This window comes from Chrysochloris asiatica, unplaced genomic scaffold, assembly GCF_000296735.1.
Source record: "Chrysochloris asiatica unplaced genomic scaffold, ChrAsi1.0 scaffold00349, whole genome shotgun sequence".
NCBI lineage: Eukaryota > Metazoa > Chordata > Mammalia > Afrosoricida > Chrysochloridae > Chrysochloris > Chrysochloris asiatica.
Window position 1 is genome coordinate 1,272,376 of NW_006408867.1, and position 23,637 is coordinate 1,296,012.

The 23,637-nt window shown below is 37.6% G+C and overlaps 1 protein-coding gene across 1 annotated transcript in view; it reads left to right on the forward strand.

Annotated features, from left to right (window-relative positions):
- Window positions 1-23,637, forward strand: part of LOC102832989 (dimethylaniline monooxygenase [N-oxide-forming] 5-like) — a 33,099-nt gene that overhangs the window by 6,156 nt on the left and 3,306 nt on the right. The window contains exons 2-6 of the mRNA XM_006875999.1: window positions 6,302-6,490; window positions 7,305-7,467; window positions 9,373-9,515; window positions 10,453-10,652; window positions 15,845-16,194. Of these exons, the coding sequence (XP_006876061.1) occupies window positions 6,302-6,490; window positions 7,305-7,467; window positions 9,373-9,515; window positions 10,453-10,652; window positions 15,845-16,194 (1,045 nt within the window). The remainder of the gene's footprint in view (window positions 1-6,301; window positions 6,491-7,304; window positions 7,468-9,372; window positions 9,516-10,452; window positions 10,653-15,844; window positions 16,195-23,637) is intronic.

The window sequence follows — 23,637 nt, forward strand, 5'->3', positions numbered from 1 at the left end:
TCATTTCTATCACCAAGGTCATATTTTCCAACTACAGATCCTTCCTCTTTGTTCCCAACTTTTGCATTCCAATCACCACTAATGATCAATACATCTTGATTGCATGTTTGATCAATTTCAGGTTGAAGAAATTGGTAGAATTCTTCTATTTCATCCTCACTGGCTTTAGTGGTTGGTGTGTAAATTTGAATAATAGAGGTCTTAACTGGGCTGCCCTGTAGGTGCATGTATATTATCCTATCACAGACAACATTGTACCTCATGACTTATCTGAATATGTTCTTTTTGACATTAAATGCAACACTATTCCTCTTCAATTTGTCATTCCCGGCATAGTAACCATGTGGTTGTCAGATTCAAAATGGCCAATGCCAGTCCATTTCAGTTCACAAATGCCTAAGATATCAATGTTTATGCATTCCATTTCATTTTGGACAATTTCCAATTTTCCTAGATTCAAACTTCAGACATTCCATGTTCCAATTATTAATGGAGATTTATAGCTGACCACATCATTCATCATGGTCAACTCTACTTTGAGGAGACAACACTTCCCCAGTCACATTCTGATGCCTACCAACCTGAGGGGCTCATTTTTCAACACAATATCTGACAGTGTTTCTCTGCTACTCATAAGGTTTTTAGTGACTAAATATTCAGAAGTAGTTCATCACCTCTTCTTCCTAATCTGTCTTCGTCTGGAAGGTCATGTGAAACCTGTCCACCATGGGTGACCCTGCTGGTACTTAAAATAACTGTGGCAAAGCTTCCAGAATCACAGCAACTCACAAGCCACCACAGTTGACAAACTGACAGATGAGTGGTAGAAGACTGAAAATAGGAAACTAGAAATATAGATTTATAATGAAGACAACTAAAAGCAAAAAGATTGAAAATTATAGTTACAGAAATCTCAAAAAGCCAGGAAGTCAAGTTCATTTCATGATAAAACAAGACTATTTATAATTGAGAAATACATTAGTAAATTACAGTGCAACCTCAGAGAAAATGTATACACCTTCACATCAAAACAAGTAAAAGTAAAACTATAAAATTTAGTAAATATTAAAGCAACAGCAATGAAAAAATTAACAATAAAACACACAAATAAAATGAATTCAGTATAGAAAATTATTTGGAACAAAAAAACCTCAGAAAAACCACACACAAAATAAACATTACTAAAGGTCTGCAATCAATTTATACCTATTGATAATTGCACTGTACATTAATGTGTTAAATGCACCAGTCAAGAGATAAAGAGTAGCAGAATGGATAAGAAAACAGGGTTCTTCAATGTGTTATCTACAAGAGACACACCTTAATCACAAAGACAAAATAGATTAAAAATCAAAAGATGATTTTAAAATATATATAGCTCAAGCTAATGGCAATCAAAAGCAAGCTGGAGTGGCAAATCTAATCTCTGATAAAATAGACTTTAAGGCAAAAACTAGCATAAGAGACAAAGAAGGACATTATCTCATGATTAAAGGGTCAATTGAACAAGAGGTCATAGCCATAATAAATATCTATGCTCCCAGTGAGATAGTTTCAAAAGCATAAGTCAGACTCTAACAGAACTGAAGAAAGAAATCGTCAACTCTACAATAATAGTTGGAGATTTTAATACACCATTTTCAATGACAGAGCAGCTAGAAGGAAACTCAACAAAGACACAGAAGAACTAAATAATACAATCAGCAAACTTGACCTCATAGACTTAAACAGAGCATTCAACCCAACAACAGCACAATAGACATTATTTTCCAGTGCACATGGAACAATCTCCTGAATAGACTATATGTTATGCCACAAAGCAAGCCTCAGTAAAAATTTTAAACTTCAATATACTACAAAGCATCTTTGCAGACCACAATGCTATAAAAATAGAAATTCTATAAAAATAGAAATCAACAATATGAAGATTAAGGAAAAAAAATCAAATACATGAAAATTAAATAACATCTTTCTTTAAAATTATTGGATAAAGAACAAATGAAAAATTGAGTAAGAAAATTCCTTGAATCAAGGAAACATACCAAAACCTTTGAGAAATAACAAAAGCAGTGTTCAGAGAACAATTTATAGCAATAATCAGACACATTCAAAGAGAAGATCGGACCAAAATTGACATGAATACAACATCTCCAACAAATAGAAAAACAGCAGCAAGTTAAACCTACAGCCACCAGAAGAAAAGAGATAAAGATTAGAGCAGAAATAAATGAAATAAAAAGCAGAAAAACAAGAGAAAGAATCAGCAAAACAAAAAGATGGTTCTTTCAATGGATTAATAAATTGGCAAACCATTAACACTCTGACAAAAGAAAAGGAGCAGATATCAATACTATGCATAAGAAACTATATGGGTGACATCACAACAGAACCAACTGAAATAAAAAAGATAATAACAGAATACTATGAAGAACTGTGCTCCAATAATTTGAAAATCTAGAAGAAATGGACAAATTTAAAACATGACCTAACTAAATTAACACTGAATGAAGCAGAAAACTTGGACAAACCTATAAAAAAGAAGAAATTGATCAGGTCATTAAAAAACTCCCAAGCAAAAAATGTCCAGGACCGGATGTTCTTACTGGTGAATTTTACCAAGCATTTAGAAAACTGACACCAATTCTAGCCAAACTATTCCAGAATATAGAAAAGAATGGAAAACTCCTGAACACATTTTATGAAACAAACATAACCCTTAGACCCAAATCAAGCAAAGGCATCATTTTAAAAAATCATAGACCAATATACTTCCTGGACATAGATGCAGAAATCCTCAACAAAATCCTAGTCAATAGAATTCAGCAACACATCAGAAAAATAATACATCATAACCAAGTGCATACCAGGTATGCAGAGATGGTTCAAAATTAGAAAAATAATCAACGTAATCCATCACATAAACAAATGAAAAGAGCCACATGATCATATTGACTGATGCAGAAAAGACATTTAACAAAATCCAACATCCCATTCCTGATTAAAAAAAAAAAACATTCAACAAAACAGGAATAGAAAGGAAATTGCTCAGAATAATTAAGAGCATATATACAAATCCAAAGGAGCTCTGGTAGTGTTGTTGTTGTTGTTGTTAAGTGCCATCGAGTCAGTTCCGACATATAACAATCCTGTATAGGGTTTCCAAGGAGCGGCTGGTGAGCTTGAACCACCAGCCTTGCAGTTCAAACGGCTTTGGAGTCTGGTGCATTAAACCACAGTGCCACACTAGTGTAGTGAGTTGCAAATTGGGCTGCCAACTGCAAGGTCAGCAGTTCAAATCTAACAACCATTCTTTGGCAGAAAAATGAGGCTTTCTGCTCCCATAAAGATTTACAGTCTCAGAAATCCTATACAGGGTCACTATGAGTCAAAATCAACTCCATGGCATATAGCGACCACCACCACCATACAAATCCAACAGCCAACATTACATTCAATGGTGAGAAACTGAAAACATTCCCTTTGTGAACAGGAACCAGACAAAAATGCATTTATCATCAGTCATAGTCAAGTAAATGTTTTCATGCTAAAAGAAATATTGTTTGATAGTTGTGGGATAGTGGTGGAAGGGTTGGAGGGAAGGAAGAGTAATGCATTGGCTAGAGGGCAGACACACGTTAGGTTGGGTGATAGGGAGGGCAATATACAAGAAGAGGGCAGTTGGCAGAAGAATGATGAAGATAGTTGAAGACATAGGGTGGTCTGCAAGGGTTGCAGGGAAAAGAGGTACATAATGCCATACACACAACCCTGAAACAAAAGTGTTCTATGGGTAGATATGTGGACAAATACACAAGTTGAACTCTGTACAGGAGGGACAGTGGGAGTATATCCACAAACATATAAGGGTTTGACAAAGGATATTTGTACATGGGTATTTACCTTGGCTGCAAGCATATATGTGGATGTGGAGGAATATGCTGTTGTTACTAAGTGTTGTCGAGTTAGTTCCAACTCATAGCGACCCCATATATGCTTTCTGAGGAGTGGTCAATGGGTTTGAACCTCTGACTATGGAGTTCAAACTAACCTTGTGATACAGTGTTTATCCTACACTAGGACTTCAGGGGACAAAATGATAAAAAATAAAACAAAACACTTCTTGGTGGTGGTGTTGGTTATATGTTGTGGAGTCCGTTCCAACTCATGGTGACCCTGTATAGGGTTTTGGAGGCTATAAATCTTTATGGGTGCTGAAAACCTCCTCTTTTTCCCATAGAACAGCTGGTAATTTTGAACTGCTGACCTTGAGGTTAGCAGCTGAACTTGTAACCACCACGCTACCAGAGCTCCTTCTTAGATATTATCAAACATCTTAAGGCAATGGTTCCTGGGCCTGGGGGCTCAGGACCATTTAGTCTTAGGGGACACCATGGTCAACTGTCATGACATAGTCCACAGAGACAATATTCTGCAACCTAAGTAGTGACTGGATCGTAAAAGCTCATGAGCAGCCATCTAAGGTGCAACTGTTGGTCTCTCCATGTGCAGAAGAAAGAAGAATGAAAAAATTTGAAGATATTTGGAATCAACTAGTCCAATGGAATAATGGATCAGGTGAACATCAGTCACCATGACTCTGAGACCAGAAGAACTAGATGGTGTCTGGCTACCACTACCAACTGCTTTGAAAAGGATTACAGAAGGTCCAGGATAGAAAGGGTGAAATTTTATTTTAAAAAAAATAAAAAATATATTTTTTAAAAATAAAAATAAATAAATTCAGAGAGATGACTTTTTTTCAGGTCCTTGTCCAAGGGTTCTTAAGTCCCTTGTCCAAGTAGTACTTAAGGACCACCTCAGAATCCTCCCAAACACCACAATATGACATTTGATAGTATTAATAATGCTCATATTTTAAGGTTTCACTTATAATAACTGCTCATCACATTTGCAAATGCAGTCTTTAAAAAGAGGCATTTTTAATATTAATACATCAATACAACAGTCTGTATTCATAAACAGTGCTCTTAATTTGTAGAAGGAATGCATACTTAGATTTGTTCTTAATACTGATACACTTTTGCAGAAACTAGATTCTACATTTCTTGTCTCCAAGTTCAGAATATTCATAGGATATACATTACTGAATCTGTACTTCACAAATATTATACACATGATACAGAAAACATCATTAAAACCCCTCAAATTATATTTTATATATACATATATTAGAATGATGAATTTAGGACTGTAATAAGTTCTTCTAAAAGAAAACAACATATTTTAATTAGTAGTGTGATTTTTTCTTAGCTTTAAATTACTTAGGAATCTAGCTTTTAAATTATTTTTTTTTTAAATCAAGAATGGTTGCTAAAACATGACAGATGCTGCATATTATATGGACTCCTATTATAACCTGGGAAATGAGGATAGTAATGGAATTCACAGGATTAAGATAAGCAGTGTATGTGAAAAACTATAAGCCATAAAGTATTATAAAGTGCTAAAATACTACATGTCTGTCTGTATGTGCATAGGCAAATTTGTAAGGAGATACTGAAAAAGATTGAGAAACTGAAACCAGATGGGCATACATAAAAATATTTAAAATGATAATCAAGACTGAATATTCTTCTCTGTATTCTTCTATAACATTATAATAAATATGTGCTGCTTTTGTAATTAGAAAAAAATGGTATAAATTAAAAGTAAAAGGGGAAGCTAATCTTTATTCTTTTCCTTTGGTCACCACAAGTAAGACTTCTGATTCAGTGGCAGCTGGTTTAACTGGTTTGGTTTTCTATATGTGTTTTTCTCTTCATGTCCTTCTGCTTGTCCCCAACAGAATTATAGGCACACCTCAGTTATTACACTTGATTGTGCTTTTCAGACTTTGCGCTTTTTACAAATTGAACGGTTGTAGCAACACTGGGTCACTCCAATTGGCACATGCTCACTTCATTTCTCTATCACAATTTGGTAATACAATATTTCACACTTTTTCATAATGCTATTGCACACTTAATAGAATATTGCAGTGTAGACATAATTTTCATATGCACTGGAAATCTAAAACTGTCTTGGGATTCACTTTTTGTGATACTTTATTGTGGTGCTCTGGAACCAAACCCACACTATCTCTGAGGCATGCTTGCATTTGCTCTATTTAGCTGTTTACCACAAATTTTCATAACTCTTAGTAAAAGCAATGGGAAATTGACCTAACTTTCATTAAAAAGAACTCAGCCAAGTACCTCATGAATTGACATATAGAGAAAGATCTGTTTAAATTGTTCATCTTTTATTTTAAAAAAGACAATGGTGCTTCTTTTCTTAATAGGAGAAGACTGAAGGTGGCAGGCCAAGTATCTATAAATCTGCCGCCAGCAACACTTCCAAGGAAATGACTGCCTACAGTGATTATCCCTTCCCTGATCATTATCCCAATTATTTGCACAATTCCAAAATCTTGGAGTACCTCCGGATGTACACCGAACAGTTCCACCTTATGAAATACATCCAGTTTTTGGTAAGTGGGGAAGAGAATGCTCTGCATACGCGAAACTCTGCTAGTAATGTTGAGAGCCAATCCACAGCAGATTGTTAAATTGTCTCTGAGCTCTGGTAACGTAGTGGTTACGAGTTGGGCTGCTAGTCTCAAGGTTAGCAGTTTGAAAATACCAGCAGTTCCATGGGAGAAAGATGAGGCTTTCTGCTCCTGTAAAGATTTAAAGCCTTGGAAACCCTATGCAGGGTCACTATGAGTCAGAACCGACTCCACAGCATACCACCACCACCACACTCTTAGAGATGACCACACCATAAAAGTGTTGTTGTTAAGTGCCATCAATTCATAGTGACCCTGTATAGGATTTCTGAGAAGCGACTGGCAAACTTGAACCAACCTTGCAGTTCAAATCAACTTTGCAGTCCAGCACATTAGCCCACAGCGCCACACCAGGAGCCCAATACACTGTCAGCTTTACATATATCTTCAATGAGGACAGCTTCTCTTCTCATTTCCTTACGGGAAAAGTATGACAGATTGGTTAAAACACCAGACTGGGCACCACGTGTTAACTCACCATTGACTAAACTTAGAACTACAATTGAAGCAGACTAGACTATGTTCCTACTTCAAACTGTCAAAAGGGAAAATGTCTTTGCAACTTCAAACAGGGAAAGTCAGTTGCAAAGACATTTTTGTGTGTGTGAAACCCTAGGTATGGAAATCTGCTAAGGTAGAGTAGCTACAACCAACTTTACTTATTAAAGTCAAGAATCTTAGGAAAGGAGGGAAATTTGGAGCAGTTCTCATGAACCTGGGTTTGTCTCATCCTCAGTCAAAGGTGTGCAGTGTGAGAAAACGCTCTGATTTCTCCTCGACGGGACAGTGGGATGTTGTGGTAGAGACACAAGGGAATCAGGAGACCTATGTATTTGATGGGATCATGGTGTGTACTGGCCTTTACTCCGATCCCTTCTTACCACTTCAGAACTTCTCAGGTATGTCATACAGATCTCTAAAGTAATGATTTTATAGTGTTTTGTCATTGTGGCTGGTGTTACTTTTGATCAAAATTTATAGCTCCAAAAGATACTATATTTTCAAAATAAACATACGTTTTTCTAATTATACAGCAATACATGTTCTCATCCTCAAATAATGTATAATGTTACTAACTGAGAATTAAAAATTACTAACATCTCCTCACCACTCTTCTGGGTTATTTTGAGGGAAAAGTTCTACATTGCACCACAATTGAAAGCCAAAATGCTTTGTATTGATAGTGTTTGGAGTAAATAGTAAGGTGACAACTACAGAAAACATTTTAAGATTTAGCTTTATTTGTAAATGAGTGTGTGTGCACAGCACTGTAACTACAAAAGACTATGTGTTCGTGTCACCAAACATATCAGAACAGAATGCAAATACTATTGTTTATCATTTGGAACCTTAACAACCTTGCATGCTAGAAACAGTGCAGGAATGATTTACATGCACAAGGTCTTCCTGTTTATTTCTGTTGTTGTCAAGTCCCATCTAATCAGTTCTGGTTCATAAAGACACTATATAGTTTCTGAGGAACAACTAATGGGTTTGAACCGCTGACCTTTTGATTATCACTAGAAGCCGCTATATACTCTGTCTTTCTGAAGAAGGCTGAAGCTTAGATTCTTCTAGGGTTCTTAGGAGATGTTGGACTCTCTCACCTACTTGTTATTAGTAGCTCTGTTTCCCACTGTTAGAGAAGATAGTTTTTGTTTTTAGGTGCCATTGATTGGGTTCCAGCTCATAGTGACCCTACATGTAACAGAATGAACCATCAACCTTTCTGTTAGCAGTCCAGTGATTATCCTACGTCATAACACCAGGACTCTGTTAAGATAAAGGAGGTAAAAATGAGATCACTTAATTTCTCAGAAGTTTGGGCTTTGTTTGAGTATAATTTATAATCTAGAACTAAAGTATGGGAAGATTCATTCTGTCTAATGATGTCTAGCAGACACAGTCCACAGAACTATCATCAGTAGACAAGTAAATCAGAGGCTTCAGTAGAATTACTCAGTTATTCAAGCTGCAAAGTGAAGGGCACAATCCTCCAGCGTGCCAAGTCTTCACACTTCTGACACCAACTGCAAGTTCAAAAGTTTCTCCGAAGCACCCTCACTTTAGACCAACTAATTACAAATTTGGGAGATTATCAAGCACTCAGGTTTGATCATTTTCTAGAAAGATTCACAGAAATCACTGAAAGCTATTATTGTTGGTGCTGTCAAGTGTCATTGAGTCCATTCCAACTCATAATGACCCTATAAGGGTTTCCAAGTAGTGGTTGGTAAGTTCAAACTGACCTTGCACTCTAGTTCTTTATCCCATAGCACCAATGGTTTGTTACAGGTAAAGGATACAGGTCAAAATTAGCCAAAGGAAAAAATACATAGAGTAGGGACCAGAAGGGTCTGGTCATCCTCTCCTTGTGGAGTCATAGTTGGCATTGCCTTCTCCCAGTGATGATGTGTAACAATGTGCACAGAGTATTGCCAACTAAGAAGGCTCACTTGAACCTTCAGTCTTCAGAGTTTTATTAGAACTCAATCATATAATGTCTGCATAGGTGACGTTTAGTCTTCAACCCTTACCAGATGTTAAGCTAATATCTTTAGTCTCCACTTTCTCCAGAGGTTGAAACCAATATAGCATATCCGAAAGCCATAAGTCACAGTATTAGACTGTCTGGTGGCCAAAGTCACAAGGAAATAAAGATACTCCTTATCAGGTAGAACATTCCATGTGCCTGGAGTTCACCTCTCAGTACTTTAAGGCAAAAACTAGATTTTTTTCTTTCTTTTTACTAACTTTCTGTAAAGTAATACCCAAGGCTTGAACAAATCCATTTCTACACACAGGGATCAAGAGGTTCAAAGGCCAATATATCCACAGTTGGGATTACAAGACGCCAGAGAAATTCCAGGGGAAGAGAATTATTGTTGTTGGCATTGGAAATTCTGGAGCTGATTTGGCAGTAGAGCTCAGTCATGTAGCTGCACAGGTTTGATCCTAAAATTCTCTTCTCAATGCAACCTGCCCAATGTCCTCTGAAATGAAATGTATAAATCATGTTCTCACATTGTGTCAGGCCTAATGGTTAATTACCCTTCATAACTGCTTTCTTGGAAGATATTTTAATAATCCATTCCAAAAAAAATACTTAGAATGGAACAAAAATAAAGTACTTCAAACATTGCTGTTATTGTTAAGTGCTGTCAAGTCAGTTCCAATCCATAGGGACCTTATATAGGGTTTTTAAAGAGCATCTGGTGGGTATGAACTACTGACCTTGGGGCTCAAAGTCCAGTGCTGATCCTACAGCACCACACCAGGAGTCCATTTCAAACATTAACGACTGTCAAATGATTTTTTTACCAAAGAATGTGAGCTTTCTCAGCTCAGCCAATAATTTAAAAAATGAACACAATAGAAACTTTCATTTTCCTTAACATGACACTTGACTTTGCCTCCCAACTCTGATCCCTTCCATACTGAAATGTCTAGGGGCACAGATTAATTAAATGTTATCAATAACACAGTGCTGCAGTGAATAGATGAATGGGACCTTTTGCATCAGTTTGTTGATATCTAGTCTTCTTATATTATTTTGTTTTCTCAGAATTTGAAACTTAAGAGATTCCAGGCTTCAAATACAGTTATGGAAAAGGTTCAGAGAGATAGTGGGTAAGAACCACAGGGAGGCTTGGGCAAATCTATGGAGCTGTAAGCAATATGTCAGGTATGCTTGTGTTTGTGAGTGTACTTGTCATTCTGTGATTATATCAATTTTTTACCTGGTACAAAAGTAAAGGAGTTACTATCCACTGCTTTTAGCAATCCATATAAAAATATATATAAGGTACTAAGAAAAAGCTGTGATGAAAGAAAATTTATATTGTGAGGCAGCTATTTTTAAATTTATTTGCATTTACTCCTAGGTGTTCCTTAGCACAAGACGAGGTGCATGGATTTGGAACCGGGTCTGGGATAATGGGATGCCCATGGACACTAGTCTCTTCACTCGTTTGAACTCTGTCCTCATAAAAGTCTACCCAACATTTTTAATTAACAGATGGGCAGAGAAGAAATTAAATACACGATTTAACCATAATATTTATGGCTTGCAACCTCGACACAGGTATGTTCTGCTGCTTTTGAAAAAATAATTTTGTCTCCATCTTTTTTAAATCAGTAGGTCAGAAAATAGACTTCAGCTTTCTTATGAGAATGTTGATAATTTTTTCTCATATTTCATTGGATCATTCCACACACTTGTCTTATAGGAAAAATATAAGAATATGGTTGCAGCTTCACCTGTTCTCATCCCTTTATATTCTCCCGGCTTCTTTAGACTCTGAGACATTCATAGGGTAAAAAGGCAATAAATGCCCTATTATATCATAAAAATAAACTCCATATTCTCAGGCAGCAGGAAAGAATCAGGAGCTTGGTACTCTAATACAGGAAGACAAGAAACTCAAGGGATGTCTTTGAAATGCAAAACATGCTTTCTTTGCCTCCAATAGTTTTATAAGAGAGAAAAAGCAGCTTTGGAGCCAGACAGCTGAGGTTTGAATCCTACTTGTATCTCTTACTAGCTGTGGGGTATTGCAGAATTTACCTAACTACATATAAAATTGGGGTGACATTAGTCTTAACTCAAAGAGTTAATTTGAGCTATAAATAGACAAATATGTTTATAGCTTACACAAATCCAAGCACATAGTAAATGTTCCATGATTTTGTATCATTTTATGATGTTGACTGACATGCACTTTCTAGTATGAATAACTGAGTAGAGAGTATATCATAGTACAAGGGTAAGGAATTCAGAAGGAAAGCAGCCTTTTAGGGTTAAGAGGAGAATGATTGATGATTTAAGTTTTAGAAAACTGTGCTTGGATATTTTTGAGGTATCTCAATAGAGGCATACAGAAGGCATGAGGTGAAATAATTCTGAAACTCAAAGTAGACATTAAGCTTGGATATGTATATTAGAATCTCAGGGGTGGAAAGTGTTTGTTAGGACGGGGAGGAAGGTGACTGGTGGAGTTTGAACAGGCACCTCAGGTAGTCTCCTTATACACACAAATACATAGACATACATTTCTTCCCATGTCCCCACTCTGTCTTAAGAACCAGCAATCTAGAAAGAGAAAAAATGAGGCCCTAGATCAGATGTCAAGGGATCCCACCTGTTAGAGGGAAAACTAATGAAAAGTAGTCATTAAAAACAATGAGGAAAGAAATGGGAGAATAATTGGTACCACAGCAATCAAGTCAACTTTGACTCACAGCGACCCAATAGTAATAAATAAGGATGAGACTGTAAGAAGGAGAACACTGGATGATGGAAATGGTTGACAGTTTCAAGAGTATTAGGTCAACAAACATTATTATCTGAGCTCCTCCTATGTTTTATTATGTAGTAGCAAGTGCATTGAGGTCCTAGTGTGGCCATCTAAAGTAAGCATTGAACTCCTAACCACAGAGTCAGTGGTCCAAACCCACCCACTGCTCCTCAGAAACCCTATACATGGTGGCTATGAGACAGAACCAACTCCATGGCACTTGACAACAAGCAGCTAGTATGTGAGCTAAAAGAGTTAACCCATCAACTGCCATGCCCCAAAGCTGAAAAAAGCTAAAACTCATCAGGAAGCTTGCAGAAAAGGAATCTGAAAATATTACCCAACTTTGGTTTGTCTGCCTCTGAACCATTATGTGTCTGCCCTTAAATGTAGAGTAGAGTCTTGGTGTGTCACTATAGGATAAAGCACTTGACCACACGGTCATTCTGAACATCAGGGTCAGCAATTCAAACTCACCAGCTGCTCCTTGGAAACCCTAAGTGGGGTTACTATGAGTCACAATTGACTTGACAGCACTTAATAACAACAACAACAAATGTAGGATGGTCTATTCTAGGCACTGAGTATCAAGAAATGCATAATGTGCTAGAAAAATCTTCTGAAAAAGATACTGAAAGCAGTGAAGGTAGATTGAACGTCTGTCTAAGGAAGAGGTAGTAGAAATCTACAGATATGGAGGGTACCAGAAAAAGATAAAAGTTAACTTCATCAGATCATTAAAAAACAAACTCATAGGGAACATTGTTGTTGTTGTTAAGTACCATGGAGTCAGTTCCAACTCACAGTGACCCTGCACAGGGTTTCTGAGGTTGTAAATCTTTACAGGAGGAGAAAGCCTCATCTTTCTCCTGTGGAACAGCTGGTAGTTTCAAACTGCCGACCTTGACGTTAGCAGCCCGTTTTGTAACCACTACACTACCAGAGCTAACGTGAAACATTTAGAGAAAGTATAAAAATATATATTGCGTGGTACTATAAGTTTAATTAGGAGTCCTGGTGTGGAGCTGTAGGCTAATGCGCTGGACTGCAAAGTCTCTTTGAACCACAAGGTCGGTTCACCACAGCAACACATTTCAATCTATTATGTTGTTGTTAAGTGCTGTTGAGTAGGTTCCTACTCACAGTGACTCTGTGTACAACGAAAGGAAACAACTCTAGGTCCTGTGCCATCCCTACCACTGTTGTTATGTTTTAACTCATTGTTGCTGCCACAGTGTTAATTCATCTCATTGAGGGTCTTTCCTTTTTTCACTGACCCTTCATTTCACTAAACATGATGCCCTTCTTCAGGGACTCATTCCTCCTGATAAATTGTCTGAAGTATGAGAGAACACATCTCACCATCCTGGCTTCCAAGGAGCATCTGGCTTCACTTCTTTCAACACAGATTTGTTTGTTGTTCTGACAGTCAATGGTACTTTCAATATTCTTCTCCAACACCACAACTCAAATGCAATAATTCTTCTATGGTCTTTATTATTCATTATCCAACTTTTGCATCCATATGAGGTGATTAAAATACCAGGGCTTTTATATATTCCATGTTCCAGGTATTAATGTATTTTCACAACTGTTTCTTCTCATTCTGAATTGTGTAAGCCAATGAAAGTCCCAACAGCTTTGTTCCATTCATGTCATTACGGTCAACTCTACTTTGAGGAAGCAGCTCTTCCCCAGTCATATTTTAACTGCCTTCCAACCTGAAAGGCTCATCTTCAGGCATTACTTCAGACAATGTCCATTACTATTCTCAAGGTTCGCAGTGGCTAATCACTCAGAAGTGTACTGCCCATTCCTTCTTCTTAGTCTAGAAACTCTACTGATACCTGTTCCACTATGGGTGATAGGTATTTAAACATCAGTGTTTTATTTTCTAACATCACAGCAACACACAAGCCACCACAGTACAGCAAACTGACAGACAAATTGTGGAACTGTGGAAAAATCTTCTCTTTTTATTTTGTTGGTAAAACACAATCTCTGTTTATCTCTTGTGAAGTCTAAATAGATAATTTCACAAACCAAATAAAATTGTCTATCTAGCTCAGCCTAGTATAGATGAGTAAGTCCAATGAGCATTGTTTTAGTACCTACTATTGTTGTTGTTAAGTGCCGTCGAGTCAGTTCCGACCCATAGCGACCCTGTACAGGGTTTCCGAGGGTGTAAATCCTTACGGGAGTAGGAAGCCTCATCTTTCTCCCGCGGAGCGGCTGGTAGTTTCGAACCGCTGACCTTAAGGTTCACAGCCCGATTCGTAACCACTACGCTACCAGAGCTATGGTTAAGTGGTATTTGGGTTGTGGGTGTAAAGTAAGCTGGCATGGTGAAATAATGCCAGATAGAGTCTCAACTCTCACGGCCTTTTCTTTCTGTTAAGGGAGAAATGCAATAACACGAAATTGGGTGTACTCTCAAGAAAAATTAAACAATGGGGGAAAGAAAGGAACATGGAAGTCTTTTCTTAGATGGGTGGTCAGGGGAAACATCTGATGAGAGATAATTTGAGTAGGAATCTGGAGAAAGCAAGAAGTAATTACTTCAGGTATCTAAAAGAACAACATTCTAGGTAGAGGAAGCATCGTAGTCAAAGGCAGGAATGAGCAGGACTTTTCAAGGAAGTAAAATGAATCTAGTGTAGCTGAAGGGCAGGGAGAAGGAAGAAGTGATGGGAAATTAACTCAGAGAACTATACAGGGATCAGACTACATAGGAACTGGTAGGACTAGGGCATGGTTATGATGGTGGATTTTATTTTTAGTGAATTAGAAAGTCAGGAAGGAAAGACTATCTCAACCTTCTAAAAGGATCGCTCTGGCTGCTGAGTGGAAAAGAAATTGTAGGAAGCTAAAGGTGGGTACAAACAGAATAGTTAGGAGCCTATTGATGCAATCCAGACAAGATATAATTGTGTTAAAATTATATCATAAATGCTAATAAAATTCAGATGATCACCATATTGGTTTTTATGCCTTAATAAAATACTGGTTCTCAAAATGGAAAATTGAAACAGAATATATTAATTTCTTGTTCCAATATGAATACCTTGACAGTAACTCTTTTTAAAAGCTTTACAAGGAAATGTGTTACAGTAATACAGAATCAGTGTATCCCTGATATAAGTTTATAAATCATATTTCAAAATCTTTTCATTGCATACAGTAAGAGCTTAATAAACATTACTAACTGACTAATGTTAGTGTATAGGAATGCTGACACTGTAGAACAAGCACTGAACTAACAGCAGGGTCAGTAGTTCAAACCCACCAGTCACTCCTCGTAAATGCTATACGGGGTTGCTCAGAGTCACAGCCAACTCAACAGCACTTAACAACAGTATTAATGTGTACACACAACTTTCAACAGTCAGTAACTAACCCAGAACAATATTGAGTAAAAGAATTGTTTTCTAAAAAATAAAACAAAAACACACTCAGCTTGACTCCTTTCCAGAAAGCAGACAGTGAAAACTATGAGAAAAGGAACTCAATGGGACTGCCTTATTTTCCAGGATTTCAAAAATTTCCCAGATTTTCAGTGTACAGTCAACACTTTCCTATTGCTCTGTTTCATGGTTGTTGTTGTTGTTGTTATGTGCCGTGGAGTCAGTTCCGACTCAAAGTGACTCTGTACAGAGTTTCTGAGACTGTAAATTTTTATGGGAGCAGAAAGTCTCATCTTTCTCCCATGGAACGGCTGGTAGTTTCGAACTGCTAACCTTGCAGTTCGCAGCCCAATTCGTAACCACTACACTACCAGAGCTCCTTCTGTTTTATGATAAATACAATAAAATCATCAGAAGTCAGAATCTGTGTAAGGTGGAACCTATCAGAAAAGAAAAACTCAAGTATTTTCCAAACCAGTCCCTTTGTATTGTGGCTTTCATGGGTTTCATTGTATTTGAGTTCACCAATTTGTACTGTATATTAATTTTCCTGGACTTCAATTGTTATACTATAGATTTCTGAGCCATCAAGCTACTTTCAGTGATGATCTACCCAACCATATAATTTCTGGAAGAGTTTTGGTGAAACCAAATGTGAGAGAATTCACTGAGACGTCAGCTATCTTTGAAGACGGCACAGAAGAAGACGTTGATGTTATCATCTTTGCCACAGGATATACTCTTTCATTCCCTTTTTTGGAAAACGATTCAACAATTATGGACAACCATCACTCCATGTTTAAATTTGTCTTCCCTCCTCAGCTAGAGAAGCCAACACTAGCTTTCATCGGTATCCTCCAACCAGTGGGAGCCACCATTCCCACGTCAGAACTCCAGAGCCGATGGGCTGTACGCGTATTCAAAGGTATGTGCTGAACAGGTGATCTATTTTAGAGTCATTGCAAAGGTCTTTGGAAGCTTAACCTTAACAATATCTAAGTTTCATTCATGGGAGATTCATTTGGTGATGGATAGTTGTTTAATCTTTAAGATTCCTGTATGAATATGAAAATATGAAATTACTACCTAAAGCTATTACTGAATAACATTTTATTGGCAAAGAGTTTACTAAGGTGTGTAGGTGGTGGAGGCAGTGGGAGAAAGAAGATAATAATCTAAAGTATTTTGTTGTTGTTAGGTGATGACCAGTCTGTACTGACTCATAGCAACACTAATCAAATAGACTGAAACAATACTTGTTACTCAGTCATCATCACACTTGTTTTTATGTTTGATTCCATTGTTGCAGCCACTATGTCACTCCACCTCCTTGAGGGACTTCCTCTTTTTTGCTGATCCTCTACTTTACCAAGTATGACTGTCTTTTCCAGAAACAGGTCCCTCCAGACAACATGTCTAAAGCATATGAGACATAATCTTACCATTCTTGCTTTTAAGGAACATTCTGGCTGCACTTCTTCCAAGACAGATTTATTTGTTCTTCTAATAATCTATTGTGCATTTAATATTCTTTGGCAATACCAAAGATATGCAGATGATACAACCTTACTTGCTTCAAGTGAAGAGGACTTAAAATACTTACTGATGAAGATCAATGACCACAGTCATCAGTATTGGTTGCACCTCAATGGATAGAAAACAAAACTCCTCACCATTGGACCATAATAAAGGAAGAAGAGATCAAAATTGTCAAAGACTTCATTTTGCTCATATCCACCATCAACACTCATGGTAGCAGCAGTCAAGAAATCAAATGACAAATTGCATTTGGCAAATATGCTGCACAAGATCTATTTAAAGTGTTAAAGAGCAAAAGAAAAATGTCAGTTTGAAGATAAGGTCAGCCTTGTCGTTTTCAGTAGCCTCATATGCATGTGGAAGTTGGACAGTGAATAAGAAAGACCATAGGAGAATTGATGTATTTGAGTTATGGTGTTGGAGAAGAATATTAAAGGTACCATGGACTGCCAGAAGAACAACCAAATCTGTATTGAAGGAAGTACAACCAGAAGTCTCCTTAGAAGCCAAGATAGCCAGACTTCCCTCATACTTGTACATGGCATCAGGAGGGACCAGTCCCTGGAAAAGGACATCATGTAGAAGGCCAGTTAAAAAGAGGGATACTCCCAACTACAGGACTGGCATAGTGACAACAACAATGGGCTCAAACGTAGCAACAATTGTGCAGATGGCACAGGACGGATGGTGTTTCATTCTGTTGTACATAGGGTGGCTATGGGTAGGAACGAACAGCACCTAACAAAAACAACAAGCTAACACCAAAATTCAAATACATCAATTCTTCTCCAGTCTTCTTTATTTATTGTTCAGCTTCAACATATATATGAGGTGACTGAAAATACTGTGGCTTTGATTAGGTACTCCTTAGACGTAAATGGACTTTGAGGACAGCTTTGCTCTTTAACTCTTTAAAGAGGTCTTTTACAGAAAATATGCAATATTTTTGATTTCTTAACTGCTTCTTCTATGAGCATTGATTACAGACCCAAATAAAATTACATCCTTGACAACTTCAATATTATCAATATATTGTTTGCTGGCTCATTTGTGAGGAATTTTATTTTCTGTATATTTAGATGCAATCCCTAATGAAGGCTGTTTTCTTTGCTCTTTGTCAGTAAGTTCTTCAAGTCCTGTTTTCTTTCAGCAAACAAAGTTGTGTCATTTTCAAATCACAGGTTGTTAATGAAACTTTCTCCAATTCTGATGTTGCATTCTTCTTATAGTCTAACTTCTTAGACTATTTGCTCACCATAGAGACTGAATAAGTGTATTGAAAGGATAAAACCCTTCTGATCTGGAACCACGAAGTATCTGCTTGTTCCATTCCAAAGACTACGTCTTCATCTATGTATAGTTTCCTCATGACTATAATTGAGTGTTCTGTAATACCCATTCTTCACAATCTAATCCATAGTTTTCTATGATTCACACAGTTCAATGCATTTGTATAATCAACAAAACACAAGTAAACATATTTCTGGTATTATTTTTCAGCCAAGACCCATCTGATGTCAGCAATGATAGCACTTGTTCCATGTCCTCTTCTGAAACCAGTACATTCAACAACTCCCTGTTGATGTATCACTGCAACTATTTTTCAATTATCTTCAGCAACATTTTAATTGTCTGTGATATTAATGATGTTGGTAGATATTTGCCACATTCTGTTGAGTTACCTTTCTTTAGAATGAAAGACATATTGGTTTCTTCCACTTGGCTGGCTAGCGAGTTTTCTTAGAAACTTCTTGGCATCAGATTGTTGAAACATGAATTTGTATTCCATCAATGCCTTGGGTCTTGTTGTTTGCTAATTTCTTCAGTGTAACTTGGACTTCTTCCTTCAATACCACTGGTTCTTGATCACATGCCACCTCTTGAAATGGTTGAACATTAACTCCTTTTTTTTTTTTTTTAAGTTTTATTGTGAATTTTGTGATAGTTTACATGGGAGAACATCAGTTTTACATTCATCCTATCCTATATTGTTTCATTGTCATGGTTACAATCCCCTCCACTCATCACCAATCAACAAAAGGATACATCCTATAAGCCTGCTTCCCCTCCCACCCCCTGGTCATCAGCACACAGCCCCTCTTCCTCCCTGGGTCCTGAGTCCCCAGATGCTCCATCTCTCCATGTCATCATCTCTGCCTCCATCTCAGGGATTGCTGCCTTTCTGGGTAGGGTTCTGCTCGCCACTCTTCTTCCTTCATGGTTCCACGGACCTCCGCTCCCAGCCTGCAAAGTCAATCACTCCCCTCCTTGCCACAAAATGCCCACATTTACATTTACAACCTTCAGAATCAGTCCTGGTAACAATTATTCATCCTTGCATCACAAGAGACCTATCCGCATTTCCTTTAATCAGTCCCACCTAGACAGATTGGATACTACTCAGTGGAGATTCTACCTTCCTCTGTGCTCTCTGGATCTAGATTCCCTCTTGAAAGCTTGTAAGCCAGTCACTTCTTGCCTTTGTAACTCCCCCTCCCCCCCCATTTTGGATAGCCAATGTCCAAGTTGCCCATCCCTGTCTACTCTGTGTATGGAGGGGTGGGAATGATCCTTGCTGCAAAGATTTGTTCCCTCTTTTGAGCTACTGAATTCATAGGTGTAGGTCAAGTTCATCAAATTATATCAGATTACTCTTTTTTTTCCTCTTCTTTCTTCTTTTGGTTGAGTTCTGATCACCCAGTCATTGAGGCTAGGTCAAATTGGTATTATCTGCAAGTGTGGGTGCTCTTGTGGATATGCTCTCTCTTCTTATCCACTGGACACTTCACTCTCTACTCTAGTCCTCTGTGACTATGTCACTGACTCTGGGCCCAAGAGTCCCCAGGTCTTGCCACACTGCTGGCCAACCAGGTCTCCACCTGGGTTCATAAGAGTCTATTGACCATTTTAAGGCTTAGCTTGCAGCCTCATAGCTGTGTTTCCCTCACTTCCCCTTGTTGGTGGCAAACGTGGTCACCCATCAGAGCACTGAACATCAACTAATTCTTATTGATACAAAGCCACGTGGAGGTAATGGTAGTTATTGTGTGCCATCAGGTCAGTACAGTGTCTCTGTGTGTTCGTTCCTTCAATCTACTTTTGATGCGTCCTGCACTGTTCAATATTATCCCTATGTTGTTGCTATTGTGACTGATTCATAGTACCCCTGTATTAGGTTTCTGAGGCTGTAAATTTTTACAGGAACAGAAAGTCTCATCTTTCTCCGAGGAGTGGCTGGTGGTTTTGAACTGCTGACCTTGTGGTTAGCAGCCCAAAGCACAACCAGGCCTCCATTCTGCCTATAGAAGCCTTTAATATTGCAATTCAAGGCTTGAATTTTTTTTCTTCAGTTCTTTCAGCTTGAGAAATGTTGTGTGTGTTCTTTTCTTTGGGTTTTCTAACTCCAGGTCTTTGCAGATTTCATTATAATACTTTACTTTGTCTTCTTGAGCTGCCCTTTTAAATTTTCTGTTCAGTGCCTTTACTTCATCATTTCCTCCATTTGTCATTCACTTTAGCTACTCTACCTTCAAGAGCAATTTTCAGAGTCTCTTCTGACATCCATTTTTGTCTTTGCTTTGTTCCTGTCTTTTTAATGACTTTTTGCTTTATTCCTGTATGATGTTCTTGATGTCATCCCACAGTTTTTCTGGTCTTTGGTCATGAGTATCGAACTCATTAAATCTGTTCTTGAAATGGTTTCTAAATTCAGGTGGAATATGTTCAAGGTCATATTTTGGCTCTTGTAAACTTGTTTTAATTTTCTTCAGTTCCATCCTGAACTTACACATGAGCCATTGATGGTCTAGTCCACAGTTTACCCCTGGCCTTGTTTTGTATAATGATATTTAGCTATTCTACTGCCTCTTTCCACAGATAATAGTCCATTTGATTCCTGTGTATCCCATTTGGTGAGATCCATGCATATTTTTTGTTGTTGTTAAGTGCCATCCATTTGGTACTGACTCATAGCAACCCTATGCATAACAAAATGAAAAACTGCCTGGTCTTGTGCCAAGCTTACAATAGTTGCTATGTTTGAGTCCATTGCTGTTCCTATCTATCTCATTGGAGGTATTCCTCTCTTTCTCTGACCCTCCACTTTACCAAACGTGATCACCTTCTCCAGGGACTGGTCCCTCCTGATAATATGTCTGAAGTATGAGGGATGATGACTGGCCATCCTGGTTTCCAAGGAGCATTCTGACTGTACTTCTTCCAACACATATCAGTTTGTTCTTTTAGCAATTCATGATACTTTTAACATTCTCCTCCAACACCATACTACAGATGCATCCATTTTTCTACCATCTTCTTTATGAAATGTCCACCTTTCACTTACATATGAGGTTATTGAAAATAACATGGCTTGGGTCAGATGCACCTTAGTCCTCAAACTCTTCAACACTTTAAAGAGGTTTGTACAGCAGATTTGCCTAATGAATTACATCATTTGATTTCTTGACTGCCGCTTCAATGAGTGTTGATGGTTGATCCAAGCAAAATAAAGACTTTGACAACTTCAATCGTTTCTCGATTTACATAGTTGTAGATTGGTCCAATGTGAACTGTAGATTGGTCCAATTTTTGTTTTCTTTACACTGAGTTGCAACCCATACCAAAGGTTTTGATCTTCATCAGTAAGCATTTTAAGTCCTCTTCACTTTCAGCAAGCAAAGTTATATCATCTGTATATCGCAGGTTGTTAATGAGTACTCCTCCAATACTGATGCCATGTTTTTCTTCATATAATCCTGCTTCTTGGATTATGTGCTCAGCATACAGATTGAATAAGTATGGGGAAAGAATACAACCGTGGCCCACATCTTCACTAATTTTAAACCATTCAGTGTTCCCTTGTTCTGTTTGAACAAAACTGCCTCTTGGTTTATGTACAGATTCTTCATGAGCACAATTAAGTGTTCCAGAATACTCATTCTCTGCAATGTTGTCCATAGTTTGTTATGATCCACACTATCAAAAGCCTTTGCACAGTCAATAAAGCACAGATAAACATCTTTCTGATATTCTCTGCTTTCAGCCAGGATCCATCTGACATCAGCAATAATATCCCTCATTCCACGTCCTTTTCTGGTTTCAACCTCTGGAAGGTCTTTGTAAATGTATGGTTACAGCAATTTTTGTATTATCTTTAGCAACATTTTATTTGCATGCAATGATATTGTCCGATGATTTCCACATTCCATTGGGTTGGGCTCATATATGGATATCTTCCAGTCAGTTGGCTGGCTAGTTGTCTTCTAAATTCCTTAGCATAAATGAGTGAATGCCTCTAGTGCTACAACAGTTTACAGATTATGTAAACATTGCTGGATATAGTCACCTTTTAGGTTGCCTTAAAAAGATATTTTCAATGAATAAGTTATTAGTCTTGTAAAATTCTGTCATGCAATCTCCATCATTTCATTCACCAAGGCCATATTTTCTAATTACTGATACTTCCTCTTGGTTTCCAACTTCCACATTCCAATCACCTGTCATTTTCTATCCATCATGATTACGTGTTTGATCAATTTCAGATGGAAGAATTTGGTGACTTCTTCAGTTTCATCATCACTGGCTTTAGTGGTTGGTATGTAAATTTGAGTAAGAGTAGTATTAACTGGTATTCCTTGTAATCTTATGGATATTATTATTTCACATACAGTGTTGTACATCAAGATCAATCTTGAAATGTTCTTTTTAATCATGAATCGTATGTCATTCCTCTTGAATTTGTCATTCCCAACAAGGTAAACCATATGATTATCAGATTCAAAATGACAAATACCAATCCATTGCAGCTCATTAATGCCTAGAATATGATCTTTATGCATTCATTTTTATTTTTGACAATTTCCAATTTTCCTAGATTCCTATGTTATACATTCCATGTTCCCGTTATTAATGGATGCTTACACCATTTTCTCCTCGTTTTGAGTTGTGCCCCATCAGCAAATGAAAGTCTGAAAGCTTTATTACATTCATGTCATCGTGAACAATTCTACTTTTAGGAAGTAGCTCTTCCCCAGTTGATTCTTGAATATCTTCCAGCCTGAGGGCCTCAACTTCTGGCACTATATATGACAATATTTTGGTGCTATCCATGTTTCCATCTTCCAGCACAATCTGACAATGTTCAGAAATAGTCTACTTCTTCTAATTCTCTTAGTCTTCAAGCTCCACTGAAAACTGTCCACCATGGGTGACACTGGTGGCATATCTTCCAGAATCACACTACCACAAACTAACACATAAGTCATGATGCATCCCCCTGGAACTCCCAAATGGAACTATATGTTGTTGTTGTTAAGTACCATTAAGTCTGTTCTGACTCATAGCAACCTTGTTTAGGGCTTCTGAGGGACAGCTAATGGGTTCAAACCACCCATATTTTGATGATCAGTCCAGTGCCTATCCTACATTGCCACTCCACCATAATTTAAATACTGTCAGTTGAGTGTGAGTTCAGTTCCTTTAGTCAGTTCTTGTTCTAGGGTTTAAGATCTGCTAGTCAAGACTGTGAAGTCCCCAGTCATGTGACAAGGACATGCTTTTACGTCTTTCAGGCATATGCAACTGAAAACATTGAGGGAGGTCATTCTAGGGCAACCCTTCCCCACACCTATGGTTATCTTCCTCATGAGGTTCTCTACCAAACTAACTCTCAGGATATCCATTTCTTCCTGAAACCACATCTTTGTAATATGAAAACCATATTCATGTTTACTGCCAAGAAATTTGGAAGACAACTATCTGGCCGACTGATTGGAAGAGATCAATATTTATGCCCATTCCAAAGAGAGGTGACCCAACAGAATGTGGAAAT